The 27234-nt window shown below is 41.9% G+C and overlaps 6 protein-coding genes across 8 annotated transcripts; 2 read left to right on the top strand and 4 right to left on the bottom strand.

Annotated features, from left to right (window-relative positions):
- Positions 1 to 386: 386 nt before the first annotated feature.
- LOC131263785 (zinc finger protein 436-like) lies at positions 387 to 5233 on the bottom strand. Of its 2 annotated transcripts, XM_058266040.1 has the most exons (4): positions 5012 to 5233; positions 4027 to 4205; positions 3038 to 3276; positions 387 to 2960 (listed from the first exon to the last, which is right to left on the bottom strand). In XM_058266040.1, the coding sequence occupies exons 1-4, from the start codon at positions 5089 to 5091 to the stop codon at positions 1086 to 1088; spliced, it is 2373 nt and encodes a 790-aa protein (XP_058122023.1). In that variant the 5' UTR covers positions 5092 to 5233; the 3' UTR covers positions 387 to 1085. The 2 variants fall into 2 exon arrangements, with proteins under 2 accessions (XP_058122023.1, XP_058122022.1); XM_058266039.1 differs by lacking the exons at positions 4027 to 4205; positions 5012 to 5233 and adding an exon at positions 3577 to 3861.
- Positions 5234 to 6111: 878 nt separating this feature from the next.
- LOC131263787 (zinc finger protein 879-like) lies at positions 6112 to 8943 on the bottom strand. Of its 2 annotated transcripts, none has more exons than XM_058266043.1 (3): positions 8692 to 8943; positions 8345 to 8577; positions 6112 to 8267 (listed from the first exon to the last, which is right to left on the bottom strand). In XM_058266043.1, the coding sequence occupies exons 1-3, from the start codon at positions 8762 to 8764 to the stop codon at positions 6384 to 6386; spliced, it is 2190 nt and encodes a 729-aa protein (XP_058122026.1). In that variant the 5' UTR covers positions 8765 to 8943; the 3' UTR covers positions 6112 to 6383. The 2 variants fall into 2 exon arrangements, with proteins under 2 accessions (XP_058122026.1, XP_058122027.1); XM_058266044.1 differs by having other exon boundaries at positions 8345 to 8574.
- A 529-nt stretch (positions 8944 to 9472) lies between these two features.
- Positions 9473 to 17437, top strand: LOC131264058 (uncharacterized). Its single transcript, XM_058266347.1, has 7 exons — positions 9473 to 9920; positions 9976 to 10181; positions 10251 to 12149; positions 13544 to 13559; positions 13902 to 14174; positions 14231 to 14475; positions 14538 to 17437. Exons 1-7 carry the CDS (start codon positions 9662 to 9664, stop codon positions 16428 to 16430), a joined length of 4791 nt encoding a protein of 1596 aa, XP_058122330.1. The 5' UTR covers positions 9473 to 9661; the 3' UTR covers positions 16431 to 17437.
- A 69-nt stretch (positions 17438 to 17506) lies between these two features.
- LOC131263788 (zinc finger protein 26-like) lies at positions 17507 to 20389 on the bottom strand. The gene is made up of 2 exons (XM_058266045.1): positions 20172 to 20389; positions 17507 to 20092 (listed from the first exon to the last, which is right to left on the bottom strand). Exons 1-2 carry the CDS (start codon positions 20263 to 20265, stop codon positions 18102 to 18104), a joined length of 2085 nt encoding a protein of 694 aa, XP_058122028.1. The 5' UTR covers positions 20266 to 20389; the 3' UTR covers positions 17507 to 18101.
- An 89-nt stretch (positions 20390 to 20478) lies between these two features.
- On the bottom strand, positions 20479 to 23047 carry LOC131264057 (zinc finger protein 267-like). Its single transcript, XM_058266346.1, has 3 exons — positions 23028 to 23047; positions 22666 to 22808; positions 20479 to 22607 (listed from the first exon to the last, which is right to left on the bottom strand). The coding sequence occupies exons 1-3, from the start codon at positions 23045 to 23047 to the stop codon at positions 20617 to 20619; spliced, it is 2154 nt and encodes a 717-aa protein (XP_058122329.1). The 3' UTR covers positions 20479 to 20616.
- A 53-nt stretch (positions 23048 to 23100) lies between these two features.
- Positions 23101 to 24630, top strand: LOC131263283 (immunoglobulin-binding protein 1). Its single transcript, XM_058265458.1, has 3 exons — positions 23101 to 23262; positions 23335 to 23543; positions 23638 to 24630. The coding sequence occupies exons 1-3, from the start codon at positions 23140 to 23142 to the stop codon at positions 24386 to 24388; spliced, it is 1083 nt and encodes a 360-aa protein (XP_058121441.1). The 5' UTR covers positions 23101 to 23139; the 3' UTR covers positions 24389 to 24630.
- The last annotated feature ends 2604 nt before the right edge of the window (positions 24631 to 27234 follow it).

Below are 27234 nucleotides of genomic sequence, written 5' to 3'. Positions count from 1 at the left end.
TGTTCAGCGCGAAGAAAATAACTCCTCATTTTTGTATGGGCCCAGGCGATCTGAAACAAAATTAGGAGTTCAGAAAAGCAATTGAGCTCGAAGAATTGCTCGAAAAATCTCCTAATTTTAAAATTAGGACAATTGTTTCAGTCAGCCTCGGCCCATACAAAAATGAGACGTTGTTCGCGCTGAGAAGTTTTGAGGGGAAACCATTAGGAAATGTCTAGTGGAATGCTGCTTAGATCGTGTTCCTTTTTTTCAGGAACGGTTGTCAGAAGTCAATTTCAATATAGCTTCAACGTGTTGTAATATAAACAGAGCCTTCGTTTTTTTCGTGGCCATAATTAAAGTACTTGTCGGCAAGTATTCACTGTAAAGAGACGATGCCATTCCTAACATATAATTTCGCTCTTTATTGACTTTTTTCCTCGACATAATTTGCAATCTTCTTCTTATTCTTCTTCTTCAGCGAGGATTTACTCCAGCCGGCTGTTGAATCCAGCTTCCTGGGCCTTCGCAAGCTAACCTGGAGACATAGACCTCTAATGGTTAAGGATCGGCTACTAAGGCCATATGTCCTGATTTTCTGTGATTAATCTGATTTACTGTAGGCGTCACATTTTGACTGCCACCATGCGGCCAGGAGCACTGCTAACCAACCACGCTAGTGCGCAGTCAAATTGTGGCTGTTCACCCGCCGTCACGAAAGGAATATTTCCTTCCGTTTGTCAGATCGCACGAAACTCGTAATCCTCTTGATTACTCAAACAGTACGAGATGTGCGGCGGCTAGAATTTATCTGACTTGAGCTCCAGCTCGCCGTTACCACGCGGTCGTGCTGTAAGATAACCTTAGTTTCGCTAACCCCGGGCACTGCTAACGATCCGCTCTGATGCATTGCTGGAACTCAATTTGCTATCTTAAGATTAAGCCTGGAAGTATGATAGCATGTCTTATTTTTCTGTACAATTAAGCATACCGTCGAAGGTCAAACGAGTGTAAACCTACTACAAGTTTATATGAAACTACAAAAACAAGCATGAAAAATTACAATAACTTTAAAATAATTAGCTATATCTATGGACTTGCTATATCTACACGTTAGATGTAGGTACTTCCTCGCAAAATTCTACTTTAATGATTATGTCATCTTCATTTCTGCTATCATTATTCTCGTCACCATGTTTGCGTTGAATGTGTTTCTTTAGTTCACCTTTTGTTTTGTAGCAATTTCCACAAATTTCGCACGAAAACTTGCGCTCCGATGAATGGGTCTGCATATGTGCCTGCAGATATTGCGGCAGTTTGAAGCTCTTCTGGCAGATCTCGCAGGCAAAGCTGGTATCGGTGGTGTGCGTTTTTAAATGTCGCCGATAAATTTGCAAATCCCGAAAGCTTCGTTCGCATAAATTGCATTGATACGGTTTTTCGCCCGTGTGCAGCCTCAAGTGTGCGTTCAATTGATTCGCGAAACCATACGACTTGTTGCATATCTTGCATTGATACAAAGTGGTATGTTTCGTGCGCTTGTGCACATACATTGCACCGTATGTGGTAGCCGTATAGTCACACCCTGGGTATGGACAACGACCATCCTTGCTGGGAAGCAGCGGGGGCCCCGAATCATTTCGTAATTTCGAAGGTCTCACCTGACCAGGTGTGCACGTATGCTTTAAGAGTGCGGTACTTTGAGCAAATGCTCGACCACACTCAAGGCACTTATGAGGTCGTTCTCCAGTGTGAATTCTATGGTGATTGAGCCGATTATACGACGTGCTGAAAGATTTTTCGCAGTACATACACTTATACTTTTTCTCGCCAGTGTGGGATGCTTCATGCCGTTGGAGGGAACTTTTCACACCAAACGTACGATCGCAGAACGAGCATTTGAAAAAACCATCTAAAACGTATCGATGAGTGCGCACATGTTTCCTGAAGAATATTTTATGGAAATATTGCTTTCCGCAATATTCGCAAGTGAACCCATTTTCACCACAATTATGAGTGTTGTTCTGGTGACGTTTCATCCTTGATATCGTTTCAAACTGTCGATAACATTTGTCACATTTGTGCGGCAATCGATGCATCCTGAAATGTAGGTTTAACAGATTCGTTGTTTTCAATACCAACGGGCGAAATTTTTCGCCAGTCGCTGTTGCATCGCTTTGGTTGTTTTCCACCATACATTCATTACATTGGTAAGGGAGCATAGGGATATGTTCCCGCATGTGAAAATCGCATTCCATTATTGAATTGTGTTGTTTGTCGCATACGTAACATGTGGTAAGTGGAAATAATCGGAGAGCTTCTTCTTCCAACTGTCGTATTTCTTTGTTGATCCGTTTACCTTGCTGGGAATTGAGCGCTCGTCGCTGTTCAGCCTTTAGCTTTCGTTTAATAGATTTTTCCTTTTCACAGTCGGCCATAAATTTATGCCAAGCGTCGTTTTGTTCCTGATTTTCATTAGATTGACTTTCTGGTGTGTTGCTGCGTGTACAAATATCCTCCGTTTCCGCTTTACTTTCATCGGGACCAATTTGCTGATCGACATCATCGTTTTTATCAGGATCTTCGTTTTCGGCAATCTTGGTGTAACATGAATGATCATTGAGATCGGATTTATCTTGCTGTGCGATGTACTGTTTGATTGTTTCCACATTTTTCTCGTCCAATGTTCCGGGGTTGCTTTGTGAGGTCGGACCTTGGATCGCAACTGGAGGTTCGATTGAAAGATTTTTATGTGCTTGATTTATGTCAGTAAAAATGAATCGCTTTGGTGATTTGGGCTTATTAAATGTTTGAGCCTTAGTTATAGCAGTATTAAAGTAGTCCACAAGTTTTTCTTCGGCAACCATTTGGACCAAATATTCTGCTTTGGCGATGAACGCTTGGCGTATGTTAAACGCCTTTATTAATTTTGTTTTACATTCCAAACAAATGACGCTTGGGAATGCATCATTATCATCTGTCTGTGAAAATAATAAAATTGAAAAATAGTGTCACTACGCTGTAGACTAAATGTAAGTAATGCACATGTTTTACTTACTTCGAACGCCGTGAGATGTACAAGCATATCGAGAACAGTGATGTTATTTATTTTAGAGTTGATCGAATCCGTCATTGCAGAATTGTCTTTGCAGTACTTTAAACACGTTCTGCAGAATTGATCACGGTACTTCAAAAGCATTGGATTCATCGCTTCTTGATGGCATGCATCGGAAAAGGTTTCTTGGTAGTCTGCTTCTTGTTGTGTTACTGAAATATTGTGCTGGATCGATGGTATCGCTGCAAAAGAAAGCAAACATTTATAAAACTTTAAAGAAAAAGAAACTGCCCGATATTGAACACCTTAATGCTATCCTTCGTTAGCAAGGATAATAACATTTATAATGTTAAATTGAATTTAAAATGTAATCGGTGAAGAAGATAGTCCATTCCACTTATCTTTGCCGTACTTCACTCGCGGGTAAAACGACGCTATCATACCAACGTGTGTACATACTGAACGAGGTGACAATTTTTTAGATGGCGTCCTTGGACAACAATCAAATAAACAACATTGATCGTATGTATCCGGTATCTTACCTGATAGATATAATCTTTTTGATCCTTTAGGATGATTGATCAAAGGAGATTTATCCAGCTGATAATCTGCTGCAGTAAAATGGGCCGAACAAATAACATCGTTTTTTGAAGGCACCCAACTTGCACCCCTGTCGCAGAAAGTGACCCAATTGTTCCGGATTTCGTCATTTTCTGACGGAAACGAATGGAAGGAAATGTTGGTCAAATGCTTTTTCACATTATAACGATTATTTTGGCACGCTGCAACTGCACAAGCGTATGCCATTTTTCTAAATTTTGCTTTGTCTCTAGGCGGTGGTTTGCTAGCTACTGCCAAAACTCACTGTACGATAGTTTGTATCATAGACGTCAAAATGCTCTTGATTCGGTTACCTTACTCAGTCTCTAGATGCTTTGCATCAAACATTCTTAGCTACTTCTTGATTCGAATTATTACACTATTATACTCACCACAGGCACGCAGCCTTCCACAGGTTTCTTTATTTGCATCAGAAGTCCCCATGTAATCCTGCTCTCTGAAGTGCATCAAGCATATTGCAGATCTCTTCGATTGTTTCCAGCTGGCAGTCTCGTTCGCAAAAGCTGCCCACTTCGTATTCAGATATTTGTTCACGGGAAATTTGTGAAATCTAACTAGGTAAAACGGCCCGGTTACACGGGCCAGTTACAGTACCCATTGCACGGGTCCCAGTTACAGTGCCCGTTTACAGGGCCCGTTTACAGGACACGTTGAATGTTCCCAGTTAAAGGGCCCGGTAACACGGCCAATTTACAGGGCCCGGTTACACGGCCCGGTTACAGGACTCAGTTCACAGGGCCCGGTAAGTCGGCCCGTTGACAGATCCCGGTTACAGGGCCCGTTTACAGGGCCTAACCTTATGAATGTAGTTTACTGCTTAATTTTATTCTGCATTGGTTATTTCCATTACGTTGCAGCACCACTTTTTCCAAGAATACATGCAATGTTCGAAAAAATTGTCCCTAAAATCTCGAAAACGTTTCATTTCCTTCATACTGCAAACTTTGAATGAAACTGTGTAGCACGTTCACGCTTTGCCGTTTTCATTTCGGCAAAGTAACCATCGACTACCAAAAACTCGTCCAGCGCAAGAAAAATTTCCCCTACCATGCTGCATCCATAGTATCCTTAGCAAAATAACAGCAAGTGGGGAAACCGTACAGTGCGTGGGAAAACCGGAACGTCGAAATTGTGCATCTCACTTTGGCGCTCGCTTCGCTCGTTCAACGGTGCTATTGCTATCTAAGCTCAAGGTAGAAATTGTCGAAATTGTGCATCTCACTTTCACGCTCGCTTCGCTCGTTCACCTTCGTTATTGCTATCTAAGCTCAAGGTAGAAATTTCATCTCGCTTACGTGCTCGCTTCGCTCAATTGTACTGTCTAATGGAACCACTCAGTTAGCGGAGTTTGTATACGGGATTTTTCTATTATGCTTGCTGGCCCAGTTGCGATTCACATGGCAATCGACCACTTCACACTGATATGCCAATGGCATTTTGAAACTAAAAAACTGAAATCTCAACCGATTTGCACGAAATGGAGGATTTGCGAGGATTTACTCCAGTACGGCTTTTGAATCCAGCTTCCTGGTCCTTCGCAAGCTAACTTGCAGACATACGCCTCTATTTAGTTAAGGGCTACCTACTAAGGCCATATGGCATGATTTTCTGTGATTATTCTGATTTTCTGTGAGGGACTGCGCCTATGCGGCCAAGTTAACCTTACTTTTCGCTACATATTTCAAGAAACCTGTGCAATACTAACCAAGGTGATAAATCCAGGTGGAAAAATAAAGGAAATTTTTAACAATCGTTCTCTGTTTTGTCTACGTATTCAATTCGTCGGATATTGTTATTTTCAAAAGTTGTTGTTATTTCCAGTAGTGAGGAACATCTCGCAAGATATTTCCTTTCGTTTTGCTTAAAACTGCTCAGCGTGAAGAAAAAACCCCTCATTTTTGTATGAGCCTAGGCGAGCTGATACAAAATCAGGAGTTCGGAACAACAATTGTGCTCGAAGAATTGCTCGAGTGCTTGAAAATCTCCAAATTTTAAAATTAGGACAATTGTTTCAGTCGCCCTCGGTTCATATAAAAATAAGGAGTTTTTTTTTCTTCGCGCTGAGAAATTTTGAGCAAAACCGATAGGAAATGTCTAACGGAATGCTGCTTACATCGAGCTTATCTATTTTTTCAGGCACGGTTGTCAGAAACAAATTTCATTATAGCTTCAACATGTTGTAATATAAATTACAGAAAACTTCGTTCCAGTGCCCATCATTTAAGTTCTTGTCGGCAAGATCTCTTCGATGGTTTCCAGCTGGCCGTCTCGTTCGCAAAAGCTGCCCACTTCGTATACAGATATTTGTTCAAATATCTAATTTTTCTATTATGCTTGTTGGCCCAGTTAGAATTCACATGGCAATCGACCACTTCACACTGATATGCCAATGGCAATTTGAAAGTAAAAAACTAATAATTTCAAACCGATGTATTAACTGTAAAGAAACGAGGCCATTCCTAACATATAATTTTGTTCTTTATTGACTTTTTCCTCGACATAATTTGATATCTTAAGATTAAGCCTGGAAGTATAATAGCATGTCTTATTTTTCTGTACAATTAAGCATACCGTCGAAGGTCAAACGAGTGTAAACCTACTACAAGTTTATATGAAACTACAAAAACAAGCATGAAAAATTACAATAACTTTAAATAATTAGCTATATCTATGGACTATACGATCTATGGCTATATAATAATTAGCTATATCTATGGACTTGCTATATCTACGCGTTAGATGTAGGTACTTCCTCGCAAAATTCTACTTTAATGATTATGCCATCTTCATTTCTGCTATCATTATTCTCGTCACCATGTTTGCGTTGAATGTGTTTCTTTAGTTCACCTTTTGTTTTGTAGCAATTTCCACAAATTTCGCACGAAAACTTGCGCTCCGATGAATGGGTCTGCATATGTGCCTGCAGATATTGCGGCAGTTTGAAGCTCTTCTGGCAGATCTCGCAGGCAAAGCTGGTATCGGTGGTGTGCGTTTTTAAATGTCGCCGATAAATTTGCAAATCCCGAAAGCTTCGTTCGCATAAATTGCATTGATACGGTTTTTCGCCCGTGTGCAGCCTCAAGTGTGCGTTCAATTGATTCGCGAAAGCATACGACTTGTTGCATATTTTGCATTGATACAAAGTGGTATGTTTCGTGCGCTTGTGCACATACATTGCACCGTATGTGGTAGCCGTATAGTCACACCCTGGGTATGGACAACGACCATCCTTGCTGGGAAGCAGGGGGGGGCCCGAATCATTTCGTAATTTCGAAGGTCTCACCTGACCAGGTGTGCACGTATGCTTTAAGAGTGCGGTACTTTGAGCAAATGCTCGACCACACTCAAGGCACTTATGAGGTCGTTCTCCAGTGTGAATTCTATGGTGATTGAGCCGATTATACGATGTGCTGAACGATTTATCACAGTACATACACTTATACTTTTTCTCGCCAGTGTGGGATGCTAGATGTCTTTGAAGAGAATTTTTTGCTCCAAACGATCGGTCGCAAATCGAGCATTTATACTGACCACTTAGTTCGTTCCGATGACTGTCCACATGAGACCTAAAATAGACTCTATGGGTATAATGCTTTCCGCAATATTCGCAAGTGAATCCAGTCTCTTCGCAAGCATGTGCATTGCTCACGTGGCCTTTGAGCCTTGTAATGGTGCCGAACCGCCGATAGCATTTGTCGCATTTGTGTGGTAATCGATGCATTCTTAAATGAAAATTTAACTTATTCACAGTTTTCAATTCCAGCGGTTGAAAACTTTCGCCAGTCTCTGTAGCCTCAGTTTCGTTATTTTCCACCATACATTCATTGCATTGGTATGGGAGCATCGGAATATGTTCTCGCATGTGAAAATCGCATTCCATCATGGAATCGTGCTGCTTGTCGCAAACGTAACATGTGGTAAGTGGAAATAGTAGGCGAGCTTCTTCTTCCAACTGTTGCAGTTTAACGTTAACTTGTCTACCTCGCTGAGACTTAAGCGCTCGTCGCTGTTCAGACTTAAGCTTTCGTTTCATAGATTTTTCCTTTTCATAGTTGACCATGAATTCATTCCAAGCGTCACTTTGTTCTAGATTTTCATCTGACTGAATGTCCGGTGTGTTGCTGCGAGTACAAGTGTCCTCAATTTTTACTGTACGTTCATCTGGACCAGTTTGCTGTTCCAAGTCGCTATTTGTAGCAGGATCTTCGTTTCCATCGACGACCTTGGCGTAGCATGAATGATCATTTATATCGGATATATCTGACTCGTGCTGCTCGAGCTCATGTTTGATTGTTTCCCCATTATTTTCGTCCAATATTCCAGGACTACATCGCGATGCCGGATTATTGATCGGAAATAGGGGTTCGATTGAGAGATTTCTGTATGCTTGATTTATGTCAGTAAATATGAATCTCTTTGAAGTTCTGGGTTTCATCGATTTTTGAGCCTTATCTTCAATAGTATGAAAGTAATCAGCAAGTTTTTCCTCGGCTACAAGTTGAACCAAAAATTCTGCTTTGACAATGAACTCCTGGCGTATGTTGAACGCCTGAACTAAATTATTTTTACATTCCAAACATATAACGCTTGGGAATTCATCACTATCGTCTGTCTGTGAAAATTGTCAAAATAAAATTTGGTTTTTGAATACTGTAGCAGAAACGTTAGCAATGGGTTTGTGTTGCTTACTTCGAACCCCGTGAGGTGTACAAGCATATCGAGCACTACCATGTTCTGTATTTGAGAAGCAACCGGAATTGAAGAATCGTCTGGGCAGTGCTTCAAACATGTTCGACAGAACTGTTCGCGGTAGTTTGGAAGCGATGCATTGATTGCTTGTGGATGATTTACATCGGCGAAGGATTCATGACGGTCAGCCTCTGGTCGAGATATATCAGTTTCTTCCTTGATAGATGGTACTGCTGTAGAATAAAGCAAAAGTCGTTGGTAAGCCTTTAATAATTTTTCAAACTTGCATAATACTAAACCTACACAAAATACAATCATATCGATGTTGCACAGACTTCAACGCTTACCTGCAAATTTCAATCTTCGCGGATTTTTGCTTCCCTTCACAAATAAAGAGTTGTAAAGTTGATAATCTTCCATTTTGAAATGTAACGAACAGAGTGCAGAGTGTTTTTTTGGTTCCCAATCACTATCGTTATTACAAAATGCAACCCATTTACGGCACACATCATCATCAGGTGGAAAATGATGGAAAAATATATCCACTCCGCTTTTTTTCGCTTTTGCTACACTAGAGGGACAAAACGAAGCTGCACATGATATCGGCATGCTTTTGAAGAAGTTTTGAGGACTTTAAACTTCGCAAGGATAATTGTATCAGGCGCTTTACCAAGAAACTCTTGTTTATGTTGATACTGTCCTCTCAATGTTTGATGCTTCGCTTCGCTTCATATAACCAAGGTTCACATTGCAAGGTGTACATACCAAGCACATTTAAGTCCGCCATCTTGGTGATAGCGTCTGTTGATCCACCTTAGCAGCGTCAAACTTGCCTAGATTACATCAGCCATGCAAGTATCATCACTGCATTAAAAAAATCTGTCGTTTCCGTTAAACTGGATGATACGGCATAAAAATACACAATTGTTAAATATAAAATGTATACTATTCTTTAAAAAACCATTAATTACCGCACAAGGTTCATGCACGGCATTGAGGTGTGAAAAGCCAAAGACGTCCTCAACAATGCTACCTGGCAATTTCTACACACCTTTGGTAAAAAACACATGATAAACAAGTGGCATCTAACTAATTTTGTTTCCATTACTACCAGTGTAGTGCCGCGTATCTACAAAAAGTCCTACATTAAGGGCGAACAAAACAAAGTGTAGTGTTGTTCTGCATAAGGGTATATCAATCAACAGCAGTACGTTCCGTTTGACGCGCACAAGCTTACGTAGCGTCGTCAGGATTGCACAGACTCAGTATTGTAAGTTGATGCTGTTAAAATAACCGCGCATACCACAAGAATCAACTATGTACGGTTGTGCTGCATCCTTCTGTACCAATACTCGGTATCTCGTGAAGCAGCGGAAAGAAAACATCACTTTCCATACGTTTCCTGTGGACAAAGCAGTCTGCCGCGAGTGGATTCAGTTTTGCAAACAACACGAACAATGGACACCTACCAAGCAAAGCGTCATCTGCTCGTCGCATTTTCAGCCAGAGGATTATCAATTACCTAAACAACCGCTTCATGAAAAACGAATAGGATTACGAAGACTTCATTCGGATGGTAAGCTTTCCTTCGTTTAACCTCCAATTGTTTCTAACGCCAGTACTGCTTTTAGCGGTTCCTTCAATCATGAACAAGGAGGAATTGACAACGGACGAAGGAAACGTCCATTATGCCCAAACTGACTCAAAGCCGTTTAAGTATCGCGATCAGTTCTGTAGAACTTGTTTGAAGCACTGCCAGAATTGTTCAATTCCGGTTGATTCTGAAATACAGAACATGACGGTGCTCGATATGCTTATTCAACTTACCGCGTTTGAAGTAAGTCTAAGAAATCAAATTTGCTTCCTATGATTGTAAGTTAAAATATATACTCTTCTATTTTTCTAGACGGACGATAACGAAGCATTTCCAACAGTCATATGCTTGCTTTGTAGCACAAAGCTGCAACAAGCATTTAACATTCGCCAAGAGTTCATCGCACAGTCAGAACTGCTCGTACAGATGGCCGCTGAGCAGAACCTTATTGATTACTTTGATAAGGTTTCAGCTGAATCATATGGATCAACAGACGATGAACAGTCTAAAAATTATAGCATCTTAGAGGATATAAATGATGAAACTCGCAGTGATCCTAACGACTGTCTTTCTGTCGAGCATGAAGAGACGTACGACTGTGGTGACGAGGATGATGAAGACCAGTCGCAAATAACCGATTCATTCGATCACTCATGCTACACGAAAATTGAAAATCAATTAGGAGCTGGCAGTGTTGATATGGGAGAAGGATCGGGCTCAGAAAATAAAACAATTGGAGATGAATCCGCTACCCAGGAAGGCAACGGAGAAGAAATACAGCCCAAACGCAAAAGAAGGCAGTTTCCGCCACTACACACAACCCCAGATGATGGCGATTCTTGGGAAAGCTTTCAGCGTTTCTGTGAGCAAGAAAAGGCCGCGAAACGAAAGCGTTTATCTGAAATACAGAGCCTTCGTAGAGCAAAACAAAACAAAGGTTTAAGTACTGAACAAAGAAAATTGGATGAAGAAGCTCGAAAACGCTTTCCATTTACAACGTGTTACATATGCGATAGGAAACACAATACTCTAATGGATCGAGATTATCACATGCGAGAACATATCCATATGTTACCGTATGAATGCAACGAATGCTCGGTGAAAATCGAAGGAACGGAAAATTCGGAGCCGATAGTACTTAACACAACACATAAGTTGAATCTACATTTCAGAATGCATCGAATGCCGCACAAATGCGTCAAATGCTATCATCGCTTCAGTACTAAAACAAAACTTAAAACTCATTTTTGGGCCTCACACGGTTATGCAGAAAGCGGAGGACTAACGTGTGAATATTGTGGAAAGCAATACTTCCACAAAATTGCTTTTAGAAAACATGTTGCTCATCATCGGAACGAATTGAGCGGCCAATTCAAATGCTCGATATGTGACCGTACATTTGGTGTAAAGAGTTCTCTGCAACGACACGAAGCATCCCATAAGGGTGAGAAAAAGTATAAGTGCTTGTATTGCGAAAAATCGTTCAGTACGTCCTACAATCGACTCAATCACCATAGAATACACACTGGAGAAGGATTTCACAAGTGTTCGGAATGTGATCGTTTGTTCTCGCAAAAATCCGCACTCCGGTATCATCAGCAGACACATCTCAAAGTGCGACCAAAAGAAAAAACTGATTCCATCACAAAGGCTCCTAAAACCAAAACCGCTAGAACTGAACTGCTTCCTGACAATGGTGGGACATGTCCTTATCCCGGCTGTGTCTATACGGCTACAAGTTACAGTGCAATGTACATGCACAAGCGTTCGAAGCATGAACCCATGGTTCAGTGCGAGGTTTGCAATAAGCAATTTGCTTTTGCAAACCAGTTGAAAATTCACATGACACTGCACACGGGTGAAAAACCGTACCAGTGCGAGCTGTGCAATCGCAGTTTTCGACTCATCAAAGATTATCGATGGCACTTGGCAACGCACGACTCGGACACGAGCTATGCCTGCAAAATATGCCAGAAGAGCTTCAAGTTGCAACGGTATCTACAGGCACATATTCTGACCCATTCAACAGAGCGTAAATTTTCGTGTGACATTTGCGGTAACAGCTACAAGACAAAAGGCGAACTCAAAAAGCATACGCAACACAAACATTCGGAGGAAATTATCCGCGAAATAATAATCAAATCTGAGGTTGCTTTTGGGGAAGAACATGTTGCTAGCTCAATTTTGGAGGAAAATAAATTCACACTTGATGTTTAATAATTTCGCAGTTTTGCCCGAGTCCCTCCATTGCAAGCAAAAGTGCTTTCATAATTTGCGTTTCTTGTAATGTGCCGCGAGTTTAATGCTGTTTGTCATCGTTTTGAACCAGACAGTTCGCGATCCGCGTTTTTGTATTACGTAAACGTAAACTCAAATATGAATATAATTTTTTTATCCATTTCTTTTAAAGTCGAAAAAACAAAAAAGGATTGTGAACCGATAAAGCCTTAGACATCTTTCTAAAGCAAGGCTCCAAGCTAATTTGTATATATACTAAGTTTGTAAGTTCAATTGTAATCTTTGACCCTCTTCACTATTGATGATTAATAAATAAAAAATTAAATGCGATAATTGCTCTGCAGTTTCGTTTATGCAATTTCACATCGCATCACGGAAATCAATTTGATACACTTATTGTGCTTTTTAATGAGTACTGAAGGGCCGACATGACCTAAACGAATAATCGAATATTTAACTCCATCAATATCCAATGAATTTTGAATTATCTATTGGATGTCCATGCTATTTTTTGGCTTTATATAGAGGGCTTTAATTGCCCGTCAAATGACTCAACTTAAACGTTGTGTTTATGTGACTTATTAAATTTGATTGCTTCAAATACTCTTGCAGGTCGGGTGCATAAGAAGATATCAACATTATATGGGATTTAGGAGGGTGAAAGGGCTTTATCGTATTTTACACGATTTCTAACAGCTCTTTAGATCGGTGAAAATTACAAAAATATCTCTGGGGTGCATAATTCATAGTGAGAAGATATATATAATTTATTTTACCTTCGTTCTCATCTGCGATATCGTCTGGCTCTTCAGCATTCCTAGACCGGTTTTTTACGAAGGCATCCCCTTCGTCAACATCAGAACGTATTCTCGGAACAGCTGCAATAATAAGAACACTCTTGAAGTAGATCGCTGTGCTTGTTTACTATTCACAGTACATCAACTTACCGGTAGGATACAGTCTAATATTGCAGGACTTTTCAGGAAACTGGAATAAAGGTGATTTCTGCATTTGGTAATCCTCTGGAGTGAAATGTGCCGAACAAATCACGTCATGTTTCGACGCAACCCATCCCGGACCCCTTTTGCAGAAAGATATCCATCGCTTGCGTAGATCATTTTTTAATGGAGGAAACGAGTGAAAGTATACTTGCTTTCGTTGTTTAGTCACATAGTAGCGATTGTTCTTGCAATCAACCACAGCACATTTGTATCCCATTTTGTAGATTTAACTTTATGCTGTTCGCGATTCCCGGGTAATGGTTTCTGCTTAAATTTTGTTTGGATTAGCACTGTCAAAATGGCGATTGCTTGGATGCTGGAACACAAATGAACGTGCCTAATAAATGCACCTTGATTATTATCAAGGTTACTCCTAACCAAGGTAGCTGTAGTATTCTTATTATCAAAAAAATCTGTAGGACTTTCTTGTACATCTGTACCTCGGTTAGTGTATTTGACACAAGCAATGTTTATATTACTTTACGAGCGTTGTTCCCACAAAAGCGGAGTAAAATAGTTTAGTTTACATACAAGTGATTATTGGTTACTAAAACTACTATTCTTATAGCGAAAAAAGTTCTTTTCAACACAACACACATAAAGTAATGTGAATAAGTGTGCTTGCGGTTTCACAAGCTAGCTAGAAAAACGTATGAAGAAGAACACTACGTCCAGAGTCACGGCCCGCGTTCCTTTAAGGCTATATGTTTCCAATTTCTTCCAGAATTAAGCATGGCTTCTACGCGTTGCGCTGTAACCTTCTGCGAAAATACTCGCTATAAGGTTAAACAACAAAATGCCAACATCACGTTTCATACCTTTCCCATGGACAAGAACATCTGTCGCCAGTGGGTTCAATTTTGCCGACAAAACAAAAACTGGGCTCCTACCAAGCAAAGCATCATCTGTTCAGTGCATTTTCAACCGGAAGATTATCAATTGTCTAAACTACCACTACATGAAAAACGTATAGAATTAAGAAGACTTCACTCGAACGGTAAGTTTTTCCTGCTTCAATCGCTACACTTTCCTAACATCAATGCTGTGTTTCAGCTGTGCCTACAATCGTTGGCCCTGTCCCAAGGTTGGAATATGAAAGTAATGCTGAAGATGAATCAAGAACCTCCCAGGAAAGTGTCCACGACGATGATCAAACAAACCCATCTATACGGAAGTATCGTGACGAATTCTGTAGGGCATGCTTGAAGTACTGCAATGATGGAACTGCTATACCAATCGATGCTCACATACAGAACATGACGGTGCTCGATATGCTGATACAACTTACCGCATTTGAGGTATAAAAAGGAGCATTTTTCCCCCTATTCGTATATGCTTATTTTTTGTTATATTTTCACAGACAGAAAACAACGATTCATTTCCAACGGTCATGTGCTTGCAGTGTAGAATAAAGCTAGAACAAGCGTTTAACATACGCCAGGAGTTCATCGCACAGTCAGAAATGCTTGTACAAATGGCAGCCGAACAGAGCATTATTGACTACTTTACTCAGGTTTCGGCTGATGTTTATGAACCGTCCGAATACAAAACTACTAAAGAAGAGATCAGCTCGGAAGATGTATATCAAGAACACAACACTGGTTCCAGCGATTGCCAATCCGTCAAGGATGAAGATATCGAAATTATGCATTCAGCGGATATTGAATATGAACCCTACGCTGATGGTCACCATTCAGAAGAATTGTCCGATTTAATTGACCATTCAAGCTACACTAAGGTCGTTGATGAATATGAAGAAATTGTGGAAGACGATGGTGGACAGGAAAGTACGGTTGATATCGACGTTGCTAGTACTAATAGTTATTTACCGGAAATCAAGCCAGATCCTAGTGTAAAGCAAGGTGATGCTGATCCTAATGGAGCACAAGGTGATAGCTGGGAACAATTTCTACAAATTTTCGAAAAAGAAAAGGCAGCGAAACGAAAGCTTAAGGCTGAAATACGACGAGCGCTAAAAAGTAAGCAAACTAAACCGCTTAAAAGTAAAACACGACAACTGGAGGAAGAAGCTTTAAATAACTTTCCATTCACAACATGTTACGTTTGCGACAAACACCACGATACAGTAATTGAACGAGATTTTCACATGCGAGAGCATGTCCATATGTTGCCTTTCCACTGCAAAGAATGCACGGTGGAAAGCAACGAAAGTGAAGGAATCGAACATTCGGAGAGGGATCAACCAATAGTACTGAATACAATGAATCAGTTAAATCTACATTTCAGAATGCATCGCATGCCGCACAAATGCGACAAATGCTACCGTCGGTTTAGCACTAAAACAAAACTTAAAACTCACCTGTGGGCCTCGCATGGTTATGGAGAAAATGGACTAACGTGTGAGTATTGCGGAAAACAATATTTTCATAGAGCCGTGTTTAGGACCCACGTTGCCCATCATCGGAACGAATTGAGCGGCCAATTCAAATGCTCGATATGTGATCGTTCGTTCGGGGTAAAAAGTTCCCTACAACGACACGAAGCATCTCATAAGGGTGAGAAAAAGTATAAATGTATGTACTGCGACAAATCGTTCAGTACGTCGTACAACCGATTGGCTCACCAAAGAACTCACACTGGGGAGCGACCGTTCAAGTGCGACGAATGTGACCGTACATTCACCCAAAGTACCACGCTCAAGGCACATCAAAAGTCGTGCAATAGTACCACAAAACCCACGACCACCTCACGCAAGATCCGTGGACCCGCTTTACTCCCCAGCAAAGACGGACGTTGCCCATACGCCGGCTGCGACTACACGGCCGCGACGTACACTGCAATGTATATGCATAAGCGTACGAAGCATATGCCCTTGTACCAGTGCGAGGTATGCAGCAAGACGTTCGCTTTCGCCAATATGCTGAAGGATCACATGACGTTGCACACGGGCGAAAAGCCGCACAAGTGCGAGACATGCGATAGAAGTTTCCGGCGAGTAGAGATTTATCGCAGACATTTGCTGACGCACCGGTCGGACTGCACTTACACGTGCGAGATCTGCCAAAAATGTTTCAAGCTGCCCCAGTATCTGCAGGCGCATATGCAGACCCACTCATCAGTGAGAAGATTTGCGTGCGAAATGTGTGGCAATAGTTACAAGACAAAGGGCGAGCTCAAGAAACATGCCCAACGCAAACACTTTGATGGAACAAATGTTGAAGAAATAGTTGTTAAAGCAATAGACTCTTATGACGAAGAAAATGTCTCAACAACGGTGATAGTGGGTAATTAATATGCTTTTGCTTTCTGACCAAACGGCTCTTAACATATTTACTCTATAGGTACAAACTCACTAACTTAAAATTTCCTTTGTATGATGAGCTGTAAAATTGTCGCAATTTTATTTGTTCATTTTTCTGACGAATTGAAGAAGTTTAGTTAAACATTTTTTTAAGCACATCATAATTCTATAATTAAAAATCGTGTTATCATAGTAGAACCATAAGTTTAAGCTAGCTTTCGTAATGACAATGGCCAGGTATAACGTTTCGCAGAGAAGGCTGACTTGCAACACAAATGGAGCAGCGAACCGGAAATTGATGCACAAGATTATGGAGACGTAACGTTATTAAGGACTTAAACTTAGCACCCTGCATCTCAAGCCAAGGCACCCGTGGACTCAAGTAAAGGCAAATCTTCGGCGTCCAGAAAACACGGAAAAAGGCAAGGAGACGTGTTCCAATTATGAAAAATGCTTATACTTGAGATTGTAGAAATATAGATAAATCATGTTAAGCAATTTGTTTGTGTTCTCAACCTGTAGCATTATGTAACAAGTTTACGATCAAACTTAAAACTTCTTCTTCTTCTTGGCGTAACGACCTCTTTGTCATGCCTGCCCGTTAAGGGCTTACGAGACTTGTTTCCCTGTTGTCGTACGTGGATAGTCAGTCCTCTCGTACAGGGGAAACTTAAAACTTATTTTAAACATAAATATATTGCCACATACATGCAGTAAAGGTATAAGTTTATTTTTCAACGTACTGATTTATTACAAATAGCTAAACATTTCACACCACATTGAAGTTTTTGAATTTAAATTACAAATTATAGTAAGTCGCGTATTACAATCATGTACGAACAAATTTAGGCAAAGCAGCGAAAGTAAATGGCTATCTTTAGGTTAGACTTAAATAATACCATACCATAAAGAAAATTATGTTTGCATGAAGACGTTCCACAAGTAAATAAAAGCAAGTTCGATTACAAAAAACTTATTATGAGCGATTTTAAGCATAAGCGCAGATGAAAATCGTTTGAAGCTTCCGCTTTCAGGATCAAAATCAATTCATCTACACAAGTGCGGTATACTATCTCAACACCTTGTTTTGAATAAGGTATGCACAATTATTTATTACCAGGGCATTAAGATACAAGAACCAAAAAAATCTTCCTAGAAGCTTGTGTCGTCTACCGAATTTTTGTTGGGCCTTATATAGTAAAATTTAAAAACTTAAATTCAAAGCAAATGTAGCTCATGATCAATTGCTAGATCTTAATAACCTGGTGCAACGATTCTACAAAATGGTTTGCAAGTTGTGAAGTGGTAGATATTCAATGTAATTTGTATGGTGTATTAAACGGAACACATATGCTCCTTTACGCGGATACAGAGCACATATTTTCTAAATTTCGGTTAAGGTTAATTAAGGTTTATCATGTTGTATTCTTAATGCTCCTTCTGTACCAACATCGTAGAGCATTTTTGCTAAACAATGTTATCGAACCAATGCATATGAGTGTATTATGCAAAAAGTACGCTATTTGACGTACATGTCCTTTTACATATCAAAATCGATAGAAATCAGTAATAGATTATAGAACCACTAATTATAGATATCGGTAATTATGACATCACCACCTCTCATCTTTTACAATGACCAAACCAAGCCTCTGGCTCTCTTCAAACATATTCTACTACGTACACCTCATTAGTCTCTTCCCCGTCTTGAAATGTGTTTTGTCTTGAGATGTCTATATCGTGCTTGTTTCGGCAGTGCTTCTTTAGTTCGCCGTTCGTCTTGTAGCTTGAATCGCAGATCTGGCAGGTAAATTTGCGATTCGACGTATGGGTTAGCATGTGTGCCTGCAGATAACGCGGTCGTTTAAAGCTCTTTTCACAAATCATGCAAACGTAGCTGGTGTCCGACTTGTGCATTTCCATATGCTCGCGGTAGCTGAACGAGCGCCGGAACTTGCGATTGCAAATCTCACACTCGAACGGTTTATCGCCTGTGTGCAGCTTCATGTGTACCTTTAGCTGATTCATGAAGGCGAATGCCTTGTTGCACAATTCGCACTGAATGTTGCTCAAATGCTTTGTGCGCTTGTGGACATACATTGCACCGTACGTTTTGGCCGTATAATCGCAGCCTGGGTATTGGCAACGGTCGTTTTGCAGTTTGATCGAGCGTCGCGGTGGCTTCTTCTTTCGGGCGAGAAACTCTTCCAGCTCCGCTCCTCGCAGATGTTCTTTGACTTTGTGTTCATCGAGTCGTCGGTGATCCGGAAACGTGTTTCCACACTCTTCGCACTGACATTCCTCGTCCTTGATGTGTTTCTCCGTGTGGCACTGCAGCTGGTGTCGATCGGAAAAGCCTTTGTTACAGTAACGACACGTGTGAGGTTTCTCGCCGGTATGCACCTGCAGGTGTCGTACGAGACGTGATTTGTTACCGAACACCTTTTCACAGACTTCGCACTTGAAAACTTCGGCACGCATTGCCATGTGGCGTTGAATATGATTGTGCCAGGTCTTGCGATGTGAAAATTTGCGTCCACATTCATCGCACTCGTATTCATTCTCCTCGTGGCTTTCACGGTGCGTCATTAGTAGCGATTTGCGCTGGAACCTTTTTCCACACACATCACACCGGTGATGGAAGTGATGCGAACGAAAGTGGTTTTGCAACGACGACACTGTCTTGAAACGGGGAAGATTCGCACCTTCAGCTGCACACTTCTTACAATCGTAAGGCAGCATTAGGGTGTGCGATTCAAGGTGCTCCTCTAGCTGCTCGTCACCTTCTGCCAGGTGATCACAAATGTAGCAGCGAAATGGATCGATCACTTCAAGGCTCTCCTCGGGGTCTTGTCTCGATTCACTGTCTTCGTACTCCTGGTCATTCTGTGACTGATCGTCCGTGTCGCCTTGGTCCATTTCCTCCAACTCTTGTTCGTCCATTTCTTCAAACGGATCGTCCTCCGCACTTTCTTTTGGTCGTTCCATTGTACGAACCGTTGGAAACTCTGTTCGACGCGCCGAATGAAGATTCGCAATCCTTGCATGCCGTTTTCGTACCCTTTCTTCCGCATCCGAAGGATCTCGAGAGTTCAGTACATCTATCTTCATTTCAAGCACCTGTTCCTCCGAATCAGTTTCGCCAAGATCACTGTACGCAATATATCCATCCTCCGGCTCAATTTCGATAAAGTCCATCTCATCTGCCTCCACGGATTGCTTTTTCGGCTCGGTATTTACGCCAACACTAGTTACCTCGGGGGAGTCGGTCATGGTAGCAGCGGTGCAAACGTCCTTTGGTGGTTCAGTAAAAATGTTACCATTGCGTTGAAACAATGCTTCGATGCGTTTATCGACAGTATTATCCTCGCTCTGCTGGTATGTTTTCAGTTGCTCCACAACGGATCCGTTCCAGTAGAAGCTACGTAACTGTTCGTCCTGCTGGTGGAACAGGTTCAAAAAACTAAACGCACTGTCTAGCAGACACAGGCAACGTTCGCAGACGCTCTTTGGGTAGCTGTCCTGCACCTCTATCTGCCGACCGCATAGCTTGTAGAGCATCTCCGGAATCATTACTCCATCGATACGATTCATCAGCGGCAACAGTTTTGGTTGCTTCAGCAAACATATCCGACAGAAGCTGTTCGACGTAACTGCGGTTGGGTTGAAAAGGGTCAGTAGATACAGAGGTGGGTTTTTGCCGCCATTATCGTACAGCATCATTTGACCTACCTTCGCCATCAGCCATCTCGACCAGAGATTCCAACTTCACTGCCTGTGGACTCTTCTCAAGCTTCATCGTTTTACGTTCTTTGGATGTATTCATCGCCGATGCTTGCTACACAAGTAAGATATTCTCGAAAACTTTTAGCAATCTAGCGAAAATACGAATTTTTAGGTGTGCGCTAGTTGATATTTAACTCTACCCAAGCACAAATGGAGGCATTATATCAATCTTGGAACAATAGTGACGTTTCAACTGCACGAAACGTCAAACGAAGAGCAAGGTTGCCAAACTTTCTACAACTGCAAATTTGAAATTTACAACGGCTGAACGTTATTTTTATTCAAAAGTAAAACGCATAAACTATATTCACAATTCAAAGGAATACAGATAATTGTATGATCATTTACGCAATCGAATAAAAGTTGTATGAATGCATACAACCGCAGCAAGTTAGGCATAATGTAGTATGTACTCTTCCTTAACAACTTCCTCTATATTGAACGAATTCGATTCTTCAACCGTTTCGATGATCTCTCCGTACGTGCCATCGAGCTCAATGTCCTCCTCTACCAGGATACCCTGCTGAACTGCCTCCTCAACTAATATTCCTTCCATCATCGGATCCTCAGGCAATAGGACAATCTCCTTTACGATTTCATCATCTTCGGCCTGCACAGTCGTACATTCATCGTGCCCAGTCTGTCCATGTTTGTCTTTCTTGTGTCGATTGAAATCACTTTTATACTTGAATGTACTTTCGCAAAGCTCGCATCGATGGGCACGATGGTTTGTGTGTGAAAGCCGATGGGTGGTGAGATTTCGACGACGCACAAACTTCTTATCACAAACATCGCATTCGTACCGGCGTACATTGGCGTGCGCGTCCATATGCTCACGGTAGCTCTGAGCGCTCAAAAATATCTTATTGCATGGCTCGCACTTGAAGGGATGGTCAGTCGTATGGTAAATTCGCCGATGTCGCCGTACTTCCGATTGTCGAGCAAAACGTCGGCCACACTCGTCACATGAGTGAGCCATTTGGTGGCGCAATCGGTGAATGTAATATGCTTGATACGTTTGGGCAACATACTTACAGTCTGGAAACGAACAGGGACGTTGTCGTGTCGCTTTCCCATGGGGTACTTTACGATTAGCGGTAGGTTCGTGGGTGGCAAGGTGTTGTCCTAGCATTGCTTTGTTAAAGAATCCTTTCCCACACTGTTCACACTGATGACCACGTTCGTTGTTATGCCGGGACATGTGCGCACTGAGTTGGCCTGCGTAGGCAAATGTCTTCGGACAGAGACGACATGCAAAGGGACGCTCTCCAGTGTGGGAACGCACGTGCCGTTCCATGCGCGCCCGTGTACCGAAGGCGCGATGGCAGTACTGGCACTTGTACGTACCCTTTTCTTCGTTGCGATGGTTTTGCATATGAAATAAAAACGTAGGACGATACTTTATCCTGATCCCGCAAATTTCGCAAGTGTATCCCTCCGGATTATCGAACATTTCGTGTCGATAGCGAACGTGCGCGTAGACGGTAGTATATTTTCGGAACCGTTGCGGACAATGTGGACACTTGAGAGGATACGTATGCATCCGAAAGTGTCGCTGTAACATTGCCAATGACGTGATTGTTTTCGTTTCCTCTGCGCTATCGTTGTAACAATTTGGGCAACTGTAAGGTAACATATCCACGTGCTGAGCTGTGTGATCATTCAAAGCGGTTTCACTTTCCGTTTCACAACCACAGATGTAACATTTGGTTTGGCTTATGGGCTGCGCTTTTGCTGCAGTAGGATTTTCAGCTGCGATCGCTTGACGAAGAATTTGACGGTTTCTTTGCTTTCGCTTTACTTTCGCGTTAGCTGTGTGAGTCTCCTGGCAAGATGCTTCCGACTTCTGTCCACAGTCACAAGCAACTACAGCCCAACCACCAGGGGGGGTCATAGTTTTGAAGATCTTTGCTGCTTCCGCTGCAGCATCGTTCATGCCCGGTACTTCGTGAGCGGGATCCATATGCACCGCCTCTTGCAGTAAGCCATCCCCATGTTTTGCCAAAGCCTGATCGGAAGTGCTTTTCCTCACGATGGTAGATTGTTTCTGGAACTCATACAACTTTTCGATAAGCTCTCCGTGCTGCATGTAATGCCTCAGCCGATGTTCGTTGTGCACAAACTCTTTTTGGACGTGGTAGGCAAAATCCAGTTTCGTCAGGCAGCGAGAACAAACTGCGTTTGGTAGGTCAGGAGTCTGCTTAATTTTGAATGAACCTAAAATTCTTTCTAGCATTGTGGCGATGGAAATCTCGCTCAGCATAGCTTTGAACGGGAACAGAAAGGGATATTCTCGCATGCATAACCGGCAAAAGCGTTGCAGAATAGCTTGGTGTGAGGTGGTGAGGTACGACTCCATCGGACACAGTGCAGGATAGCCATCTACGGATGAAACACAGATTGCATTTTTTCCACATGAATTCTATATTGCAACATTTACCATCTTCATTTAAAGTTGTTGTATGAACTTTCGCAGCGTTGTTAAAAATATCGTTTTGATTTGTTTCTTCCCATTTGGTAATACGATAAGAAAATGTTATTGCCAGCAATGAGTATTCTTCTAGTAACACACAAATGCTTATTCTTACCGTTTTCGAATAGTATCGTCAATGTTGTTTCATCCATTGCGGGGGATTTACTAGTCACAATTTTATTTTTATGATAGCAATGTTTAAAGCACGTATAACATTGAATTTGGGACGAATATTTGCGAAATCAACTAAACTTCGTTCGAAATGTTTACCATGTAAACTGAGATCTGTCAAATATCGCTGAATGTGTGAGCAGCTTGTATCTCTCAACCTTGAACCAAAAATCTTCATGCATCTCGTCTACCCGGACGTCACAGTTTCTTTTCTACCATCGTTCTAGCATAACATCTGTGCTTGTGAAAAACTCATAAAACAACAACAAAATGAGTTCGATACCGGCAGAAATACCGCTGGACCGCAAATTAACAGAAATTTTCGACGAAGGCTACCAAATGATGAATGACCCTGGGGATTACAACACTCCACGCGCTTCAACGGAATTTCAAGTAGGTATCGATACTGGATTCAGTTTTACAGGATATCGATGGTGGTCCGATTGACTGATTCTTTACTTTCAGGTAAAGATGAAGAAATGTATCGGATTATTCGAGGATGCTACTCGTCTTGTCAGCTTGGTGGGGATGTTTAGTAGCAATGAATCTGTCGAGGAAATTCCTACAGAAAACTTGCGCTACTTGCTGCTACCATTTTACCTCGGACAAATGACTCAAAAGCTGTGTAACGTTGACCGAGAGCAAGTAGTTGAGGTGGCCGAGGTTTATTTCAAGTGAGTATTAATCGAAATCGCCTTCAAGAAACTAATGTACCGAGGGTATCAGTGGCTAATTTTAGTATTGTCATGTAATTTTTTTTTTTTTTAGAGATTTCCTGTCGCGCTGTGAAAACTATCGCTTGTACGAGAAAGCGGATACCGAATCTGACTCCACCCGGGAACTATCCACACTATTTCCCCAAGCACAAAGTGCGCAACTCCAAGAACTAAATCGCTTGGGCCATGAGAGGAATGAAAAAATTCGTAAATATCAAGAAAAAAAGGAGCTAGAAAATACGATTGAACAGCTTCGAAAGCTTTTGGAGCAGCGAGGCGAGACAGTGGACGATGAAACAAAGCGCGAGTTTTACCTGAAGCTGCTGAAATCTTCCATAGGAACTGCACAGGAAGAGCTCGAGAGTATTGCTAAGGAGCGGCAAGTTTTGGCATTCATGAAACAACGGAAGGATAACAATGGCGACGGTGCGGAACCTGCACTGCCGAAACAGAAATTCCATCCGATACCGCTCAAGCCAATAATTATCACAAGGGATGCGGTACAGAAGGCGGTATACGGTAAAGGTTATCCAAGCCTGCCTACTATGACGGTGGCCGAGTTTTACGAGCAGCGTGTCGCAGAAGGTATATTTCCGGATCCCGAAAAGATGAAGGAGGTCAACAAGAACTCGCTAATGAACAAGGTTTTCCAAGACAACGCAGCCGAACAGGACAAGGAAGATGAAGCGAATGAAAAGCTTGAAGAACAGGATGATGAGGAGTATTTGGCCCGGCAGCGGGCAAAGGATGAGTTCAAAGATGAACATAGGCGAGGCGAAGGCAATCGATATAATAGAAGCTAGAGCGAACAACATCTTTTTGTCGAGGATTCTGAAGGGCCAACATAGATCAAATCATATTCACCGCTACCACTGAGTAACTTTTGCATGCGTAAATTAAGCAACGAAACACTAAGGCTACGATTTTTGTTTTGGTCGGTCCATGCTCATCGGAATGCTTCGATCAAGTTCGAACATAATTTAACTTGTAACCTTTTTCCCCTGGAAAGACTTTTTTCAATGAATGAATACACTCAATAATCTATTGTTAGCACTTTATTTACATGGTCCCATATGAGGTACTACCGGCTACATGGTTTTGATTGCCTTATTCTTCTCTTTGCCTAATATATTTAACCACACATTCATTATCAGTTGGATCTTTGGTTTCATAACAGTATTCCAAAACTCACAAGGACAGAAACTTTAAAATTTAGTTTTGAGAGAAAGAATATTGTAATGTTTAGTGATTGTATCTATATTTTGATTAAACATTGAATTTTTCTAAAGAAATGAAAGTTTCTACTTGTGTTGTGCTATAAAATATGTAGTAAAATGACTAAATAAATTGCCACTAGCATCATATTTGAGCAAATTCATGTTTGAGCAAAATCAAGTAGGTTCAAAATGTTTAAGCAAAATCAAGCTTAAATCATGTTTGATCATGTTCAAACGACCAAAAAAGACTACCTGAAATAAACTGTCAAATCCGCACTGTTGAGCCTGCACAGTTTGAATGAACCGTGGTAGTGGCAGCAAAACATCAGCATTCGGATTGTACAGTGTGAAGAAAAGGCAACTGCAGGCAGGAGGTCTGGTGTGCGGATGAATGCATTTGGTAAGCTTCGCAAAGTCAGTCAGCGTTCCCTCGCTGTAGAGTCCATCACAACGCTAAAGTCTCCGGAAGTGAAACAATCGCTCAGCGGAGCGTTGCTGAACATCGCGGTTCCGTGTGCAGAGAAAAAGAGTGCAGGTCGCTGCGAGGGGAATATATCGAGAGTGGAATGCTGTACGGCATGTGTTTCGATGGGTTGTATGTTCCAGCATCAAACTGCTTTCGTGGTATGTACGACTGACATACGCAGCATCTGTGCTTCTGGCAGAACATTCAAACGATTTAGCGAACGCTGGTAAAGTGACCCACCTCGAACGAAAAGGTGACGTGGGCTGGCAGCGAAAAGTTTTTGTGCTTCTGACGCCGCGCTGCCAAGATTCAAGATTTTGCTTTTGATTTTGATTTGGTTGTGTTGGACGCTGGGCTGGGTGAGTTCTGCAGTCGGATCGAGTGTTAATGCAAAAGTGGCATGTTTCGTCCATACTAGCGCTGGCGAGTCTCTACAACCTCTGGTCGGCGTGCATACGGGTGAAAGGGAACCAGTCAAAAATTCGACCCCCATGGCGAAAGTAGGTTGAATCAACCCTTCCCATTGCCCGTGCGAAAGAGTGGTGCTAGATCTTTTTTTCTTCCTCGAGAGGAATTCGTGCCTCCCCATCGATGTTGGCGTGTGCAGAAGCATCATCATCATTGCTGGGTCTTCACCATTCCTAGTCGAACTTTGGCTGAGGCGACCTTGTTTCTCCTGGCGTGGTGATTCGGCAAGTGTTGGAGTGTGCAATTTCCAATGTCTTGCACTTTTTACATCGACTTTCAACCAACGAAATGCGTTCCGCGTCGTGCGAAATTTTCCGTGCAGGTTAAAGGAAGTGACTGGCACACGGTGCCGTTCGGATGTGTTGGTGAGCGTGGTGGTGTGTGCTGGCATGCGCTCCTGTTGGTGGTATGCGTATGCGCCAGAAGGGCGAGACAGGATCCCGTGCGGCCTAAGGACGCAACGACATAAGGAATTTTGCAAAACAAAGAAGTTCTCCAGCGGGATGTGAAACGCTGACCAGTAGCATTTCTTTTCGATAGCGATCGAAAAGTTGGGAGGTGCTGACTTTGTCTTAAATTAAGTTGAAGGTAAGTTGTTACATTCTCCATTTCCATGGTTCAAGGATACGTTCGGTGGCGGAGAAGGTGGCTTTTAGCTAGACATGGAGAAGCGACGATGAGCCCGGAAAGGGAATTACGAAAAACTAGTTTCACACCCAGGAAACAAGCTGACCGCTAATGTTGGTTACTTTGTTAGTGTACCGAAGCCGTACATATTGTTTATTTAACGGAACCAACCTAAACCTTTCTCGTGAAAAAAACATGGACTTCGGTATCGGTTTGTAGTTGGCAGGAGTGAGCCGAACACAAAAAAAGCACCACCGGATAGTGAGTGCTCTGGAAAGAGCACCGTGTGGTAATGTCGCTTCGTTGGGGGTTGCACAGCAAGGGATGTTTGAGGGAAATCCACCAGCAACTGCAAGCTGTGGGATTTGTGGAAATGGTTTGTAATAATTTGTTTGTGTTTTGTAGATTTATAAGGTGTCAGAATTAGTTTCATTCAACGTTATGCTTTGTAAATTTAAAGGCATGTTAAAATAGAACGCATCACGTTGCTGGTTCTGCATTGCTATCTGAATTTTCTCAGGGCCTAAGCTGCGACAAGAAGGTACCTTCTGACCAAAGCTTGCTCAGGGCCCCGTGCAGTAGTTTCTGGCTACAGGTCAAGGTTGCATCCTCTGCACCTGCGTATCGGTTCGAGCTCTGGGAAAAGGGGGGTTTAAATGTATGCATCTGTGGGGTGGTTTAAAAAAAACAGTTTTTTTTAAATAAGGCATACATTCGTTCCGTAACCATTTGCACTGGCCCCAACGCCAAACTAAAACCAGCTCAGAACGTCTTGGCACCATTCGTTTTTACGGTGTTCAAACCAAACGCACCCAAACTGGATAAGGGTGTGATAACTTATCGTGTTCGGTCGGCTTGACATTTCACGCTA

Source organism: Anopheles coustani, chromosome 2 (assembly GCF_943734705.1).
Source record: "Anopheles coustani chromosome 2, idAnoCousDA_361_x.2, whole genome shotgun sequence".
In the NCBI taxonomy this organism is placed as follows: domain Eukaryota; kingdom Metazoa; phylum Arthropoda; class Insecta; order Diptera; family Culicidae; genus Anopheles; species Anopheles coustani.
This window is presented reverse-complemented; position numbering and strand designations above follow the sequence as displayed.

Excerpts from the sequence above, each read along its gene's own strand:
- LOC131263785 (XM_058266039.1), bottom strand. The coding sequence starts at position 3,841 with ATGGCATACGCTTGTGCAGTTGCAGCGTGCCAAAATAATCGTTATAAT. Across the intron at positions 3,277-3,576 it reads AAAAAGATTATATCTATCAG|CGATACCATCGATCCAGCAC; the intron begins GTAAGATACCGG and ends TTTCTTTTGCAG. Across the intron at positions 2,961-3,037 it reads TACATCTCACGGCGTTCGAA|ACAGATGATAATGATGCATT; the intron begins GTAAGTAAAACA and ends TTATTTTCACAG.
- LOC131263787 (XM_058266043.1), bottom strand. The coding sequence starts at position 8,764 with ATGGAAGATTATCAACTTTACAACTCTTTATTTGTGAAGGGAAGCAAA. Across the intron at positions 8,578-8,691 it reads GCGAAGATTGAAATTTGCAG|CAGTACCATCTATCAAGGAA; the intron begins GTAAGCGTTGAA and ends TTTATTCTACAG. Across the intron at positions 8,268-8,344 it reads TACACCTCACGGGGTTCGAA|ACAGACGATAGTGATGAATT; the intron begins GTAAGCAACACA and ends CAATTTTCACAG.
- LOC131264058 (XM_058266347.1), top strand. The coding sequence starts at position 9,662 with ATGTACGGTTGTGCTGCATCCTTCTGTACCAATACTCGGTATCTCGTG. Across the intron at positions 9,921-9,975 it reads ACGAAGACTTCATTCGGATG|CGGTTCCTTCAATCATGAAC; the intron begins GTAAGCTTTCCT and ends TACTGCTTTTAG. Across the intron at positions 10,182-10,250 it reads TTCAACTTACCGCGTTTGAA|ACGGACGATAACGAAGCATT; the intron begins GTAAGTCTAAGA and ends CTATTTTTCTAG.
- LOC131263788 (XM_058266045.1), bottom strand. The coding sequence starts at position 20,265 with ATGAATACATCCAAAGAACGTAAAACGATGAAGCTTGAGAAGAGTCCA. Across the intron at positions 20,093-20,171 it reads CGAGATGGCTGATGGCGAAG|TTACGTCGAACAGCTTCTGT; the intron begins GTAGGTCAAATG and ends ACCCAACCGCAG.
- LOC131264057 (XM_058266346.1), bottom strand. The coding sequence starts at position 23,047 with ATGAAGATTTTTGGTTCAAG. Across the intron at positions 22,809-23,027 it reads ATGAAGATTTTTGGTTCAAG|AATAAGCATTTGTGTGTTAC; the intron begins GTTGAGAGATAC and ends GAAAACGGTAAG. Across the intron at positions 22,608-22,665 it reads AACAACTTTAAATGAAGATG|ATGGCTATCCTGCACTGTGT; the intron begins GTAAATGTTGCA and ends TTTCATCCGTAG.
- LOC131263283 (XM_058265458.1), top strand. The coding sequence starts at position 23,140 with ATGAGTTCGATACCGGCAGAAATACCGCTGGACCGCAAATTAACAGAA. Across the intron at positions 23,263-23,334 it reads GCGCTTCAACGGAATTTCAA|GTAAAGATGAAGAAATGTAT; the intron begins GTAGGTATCGAT and ends CTTTACTTTCAG. Across the intron at positions 23,544-23,637 it reads GTGGCCGAGGTTTATTTCAA|AGATTTCCTGTCGCGCTGTG; the intron begins GTGAGTATTAAT and ends TTTTTTTTTTAG.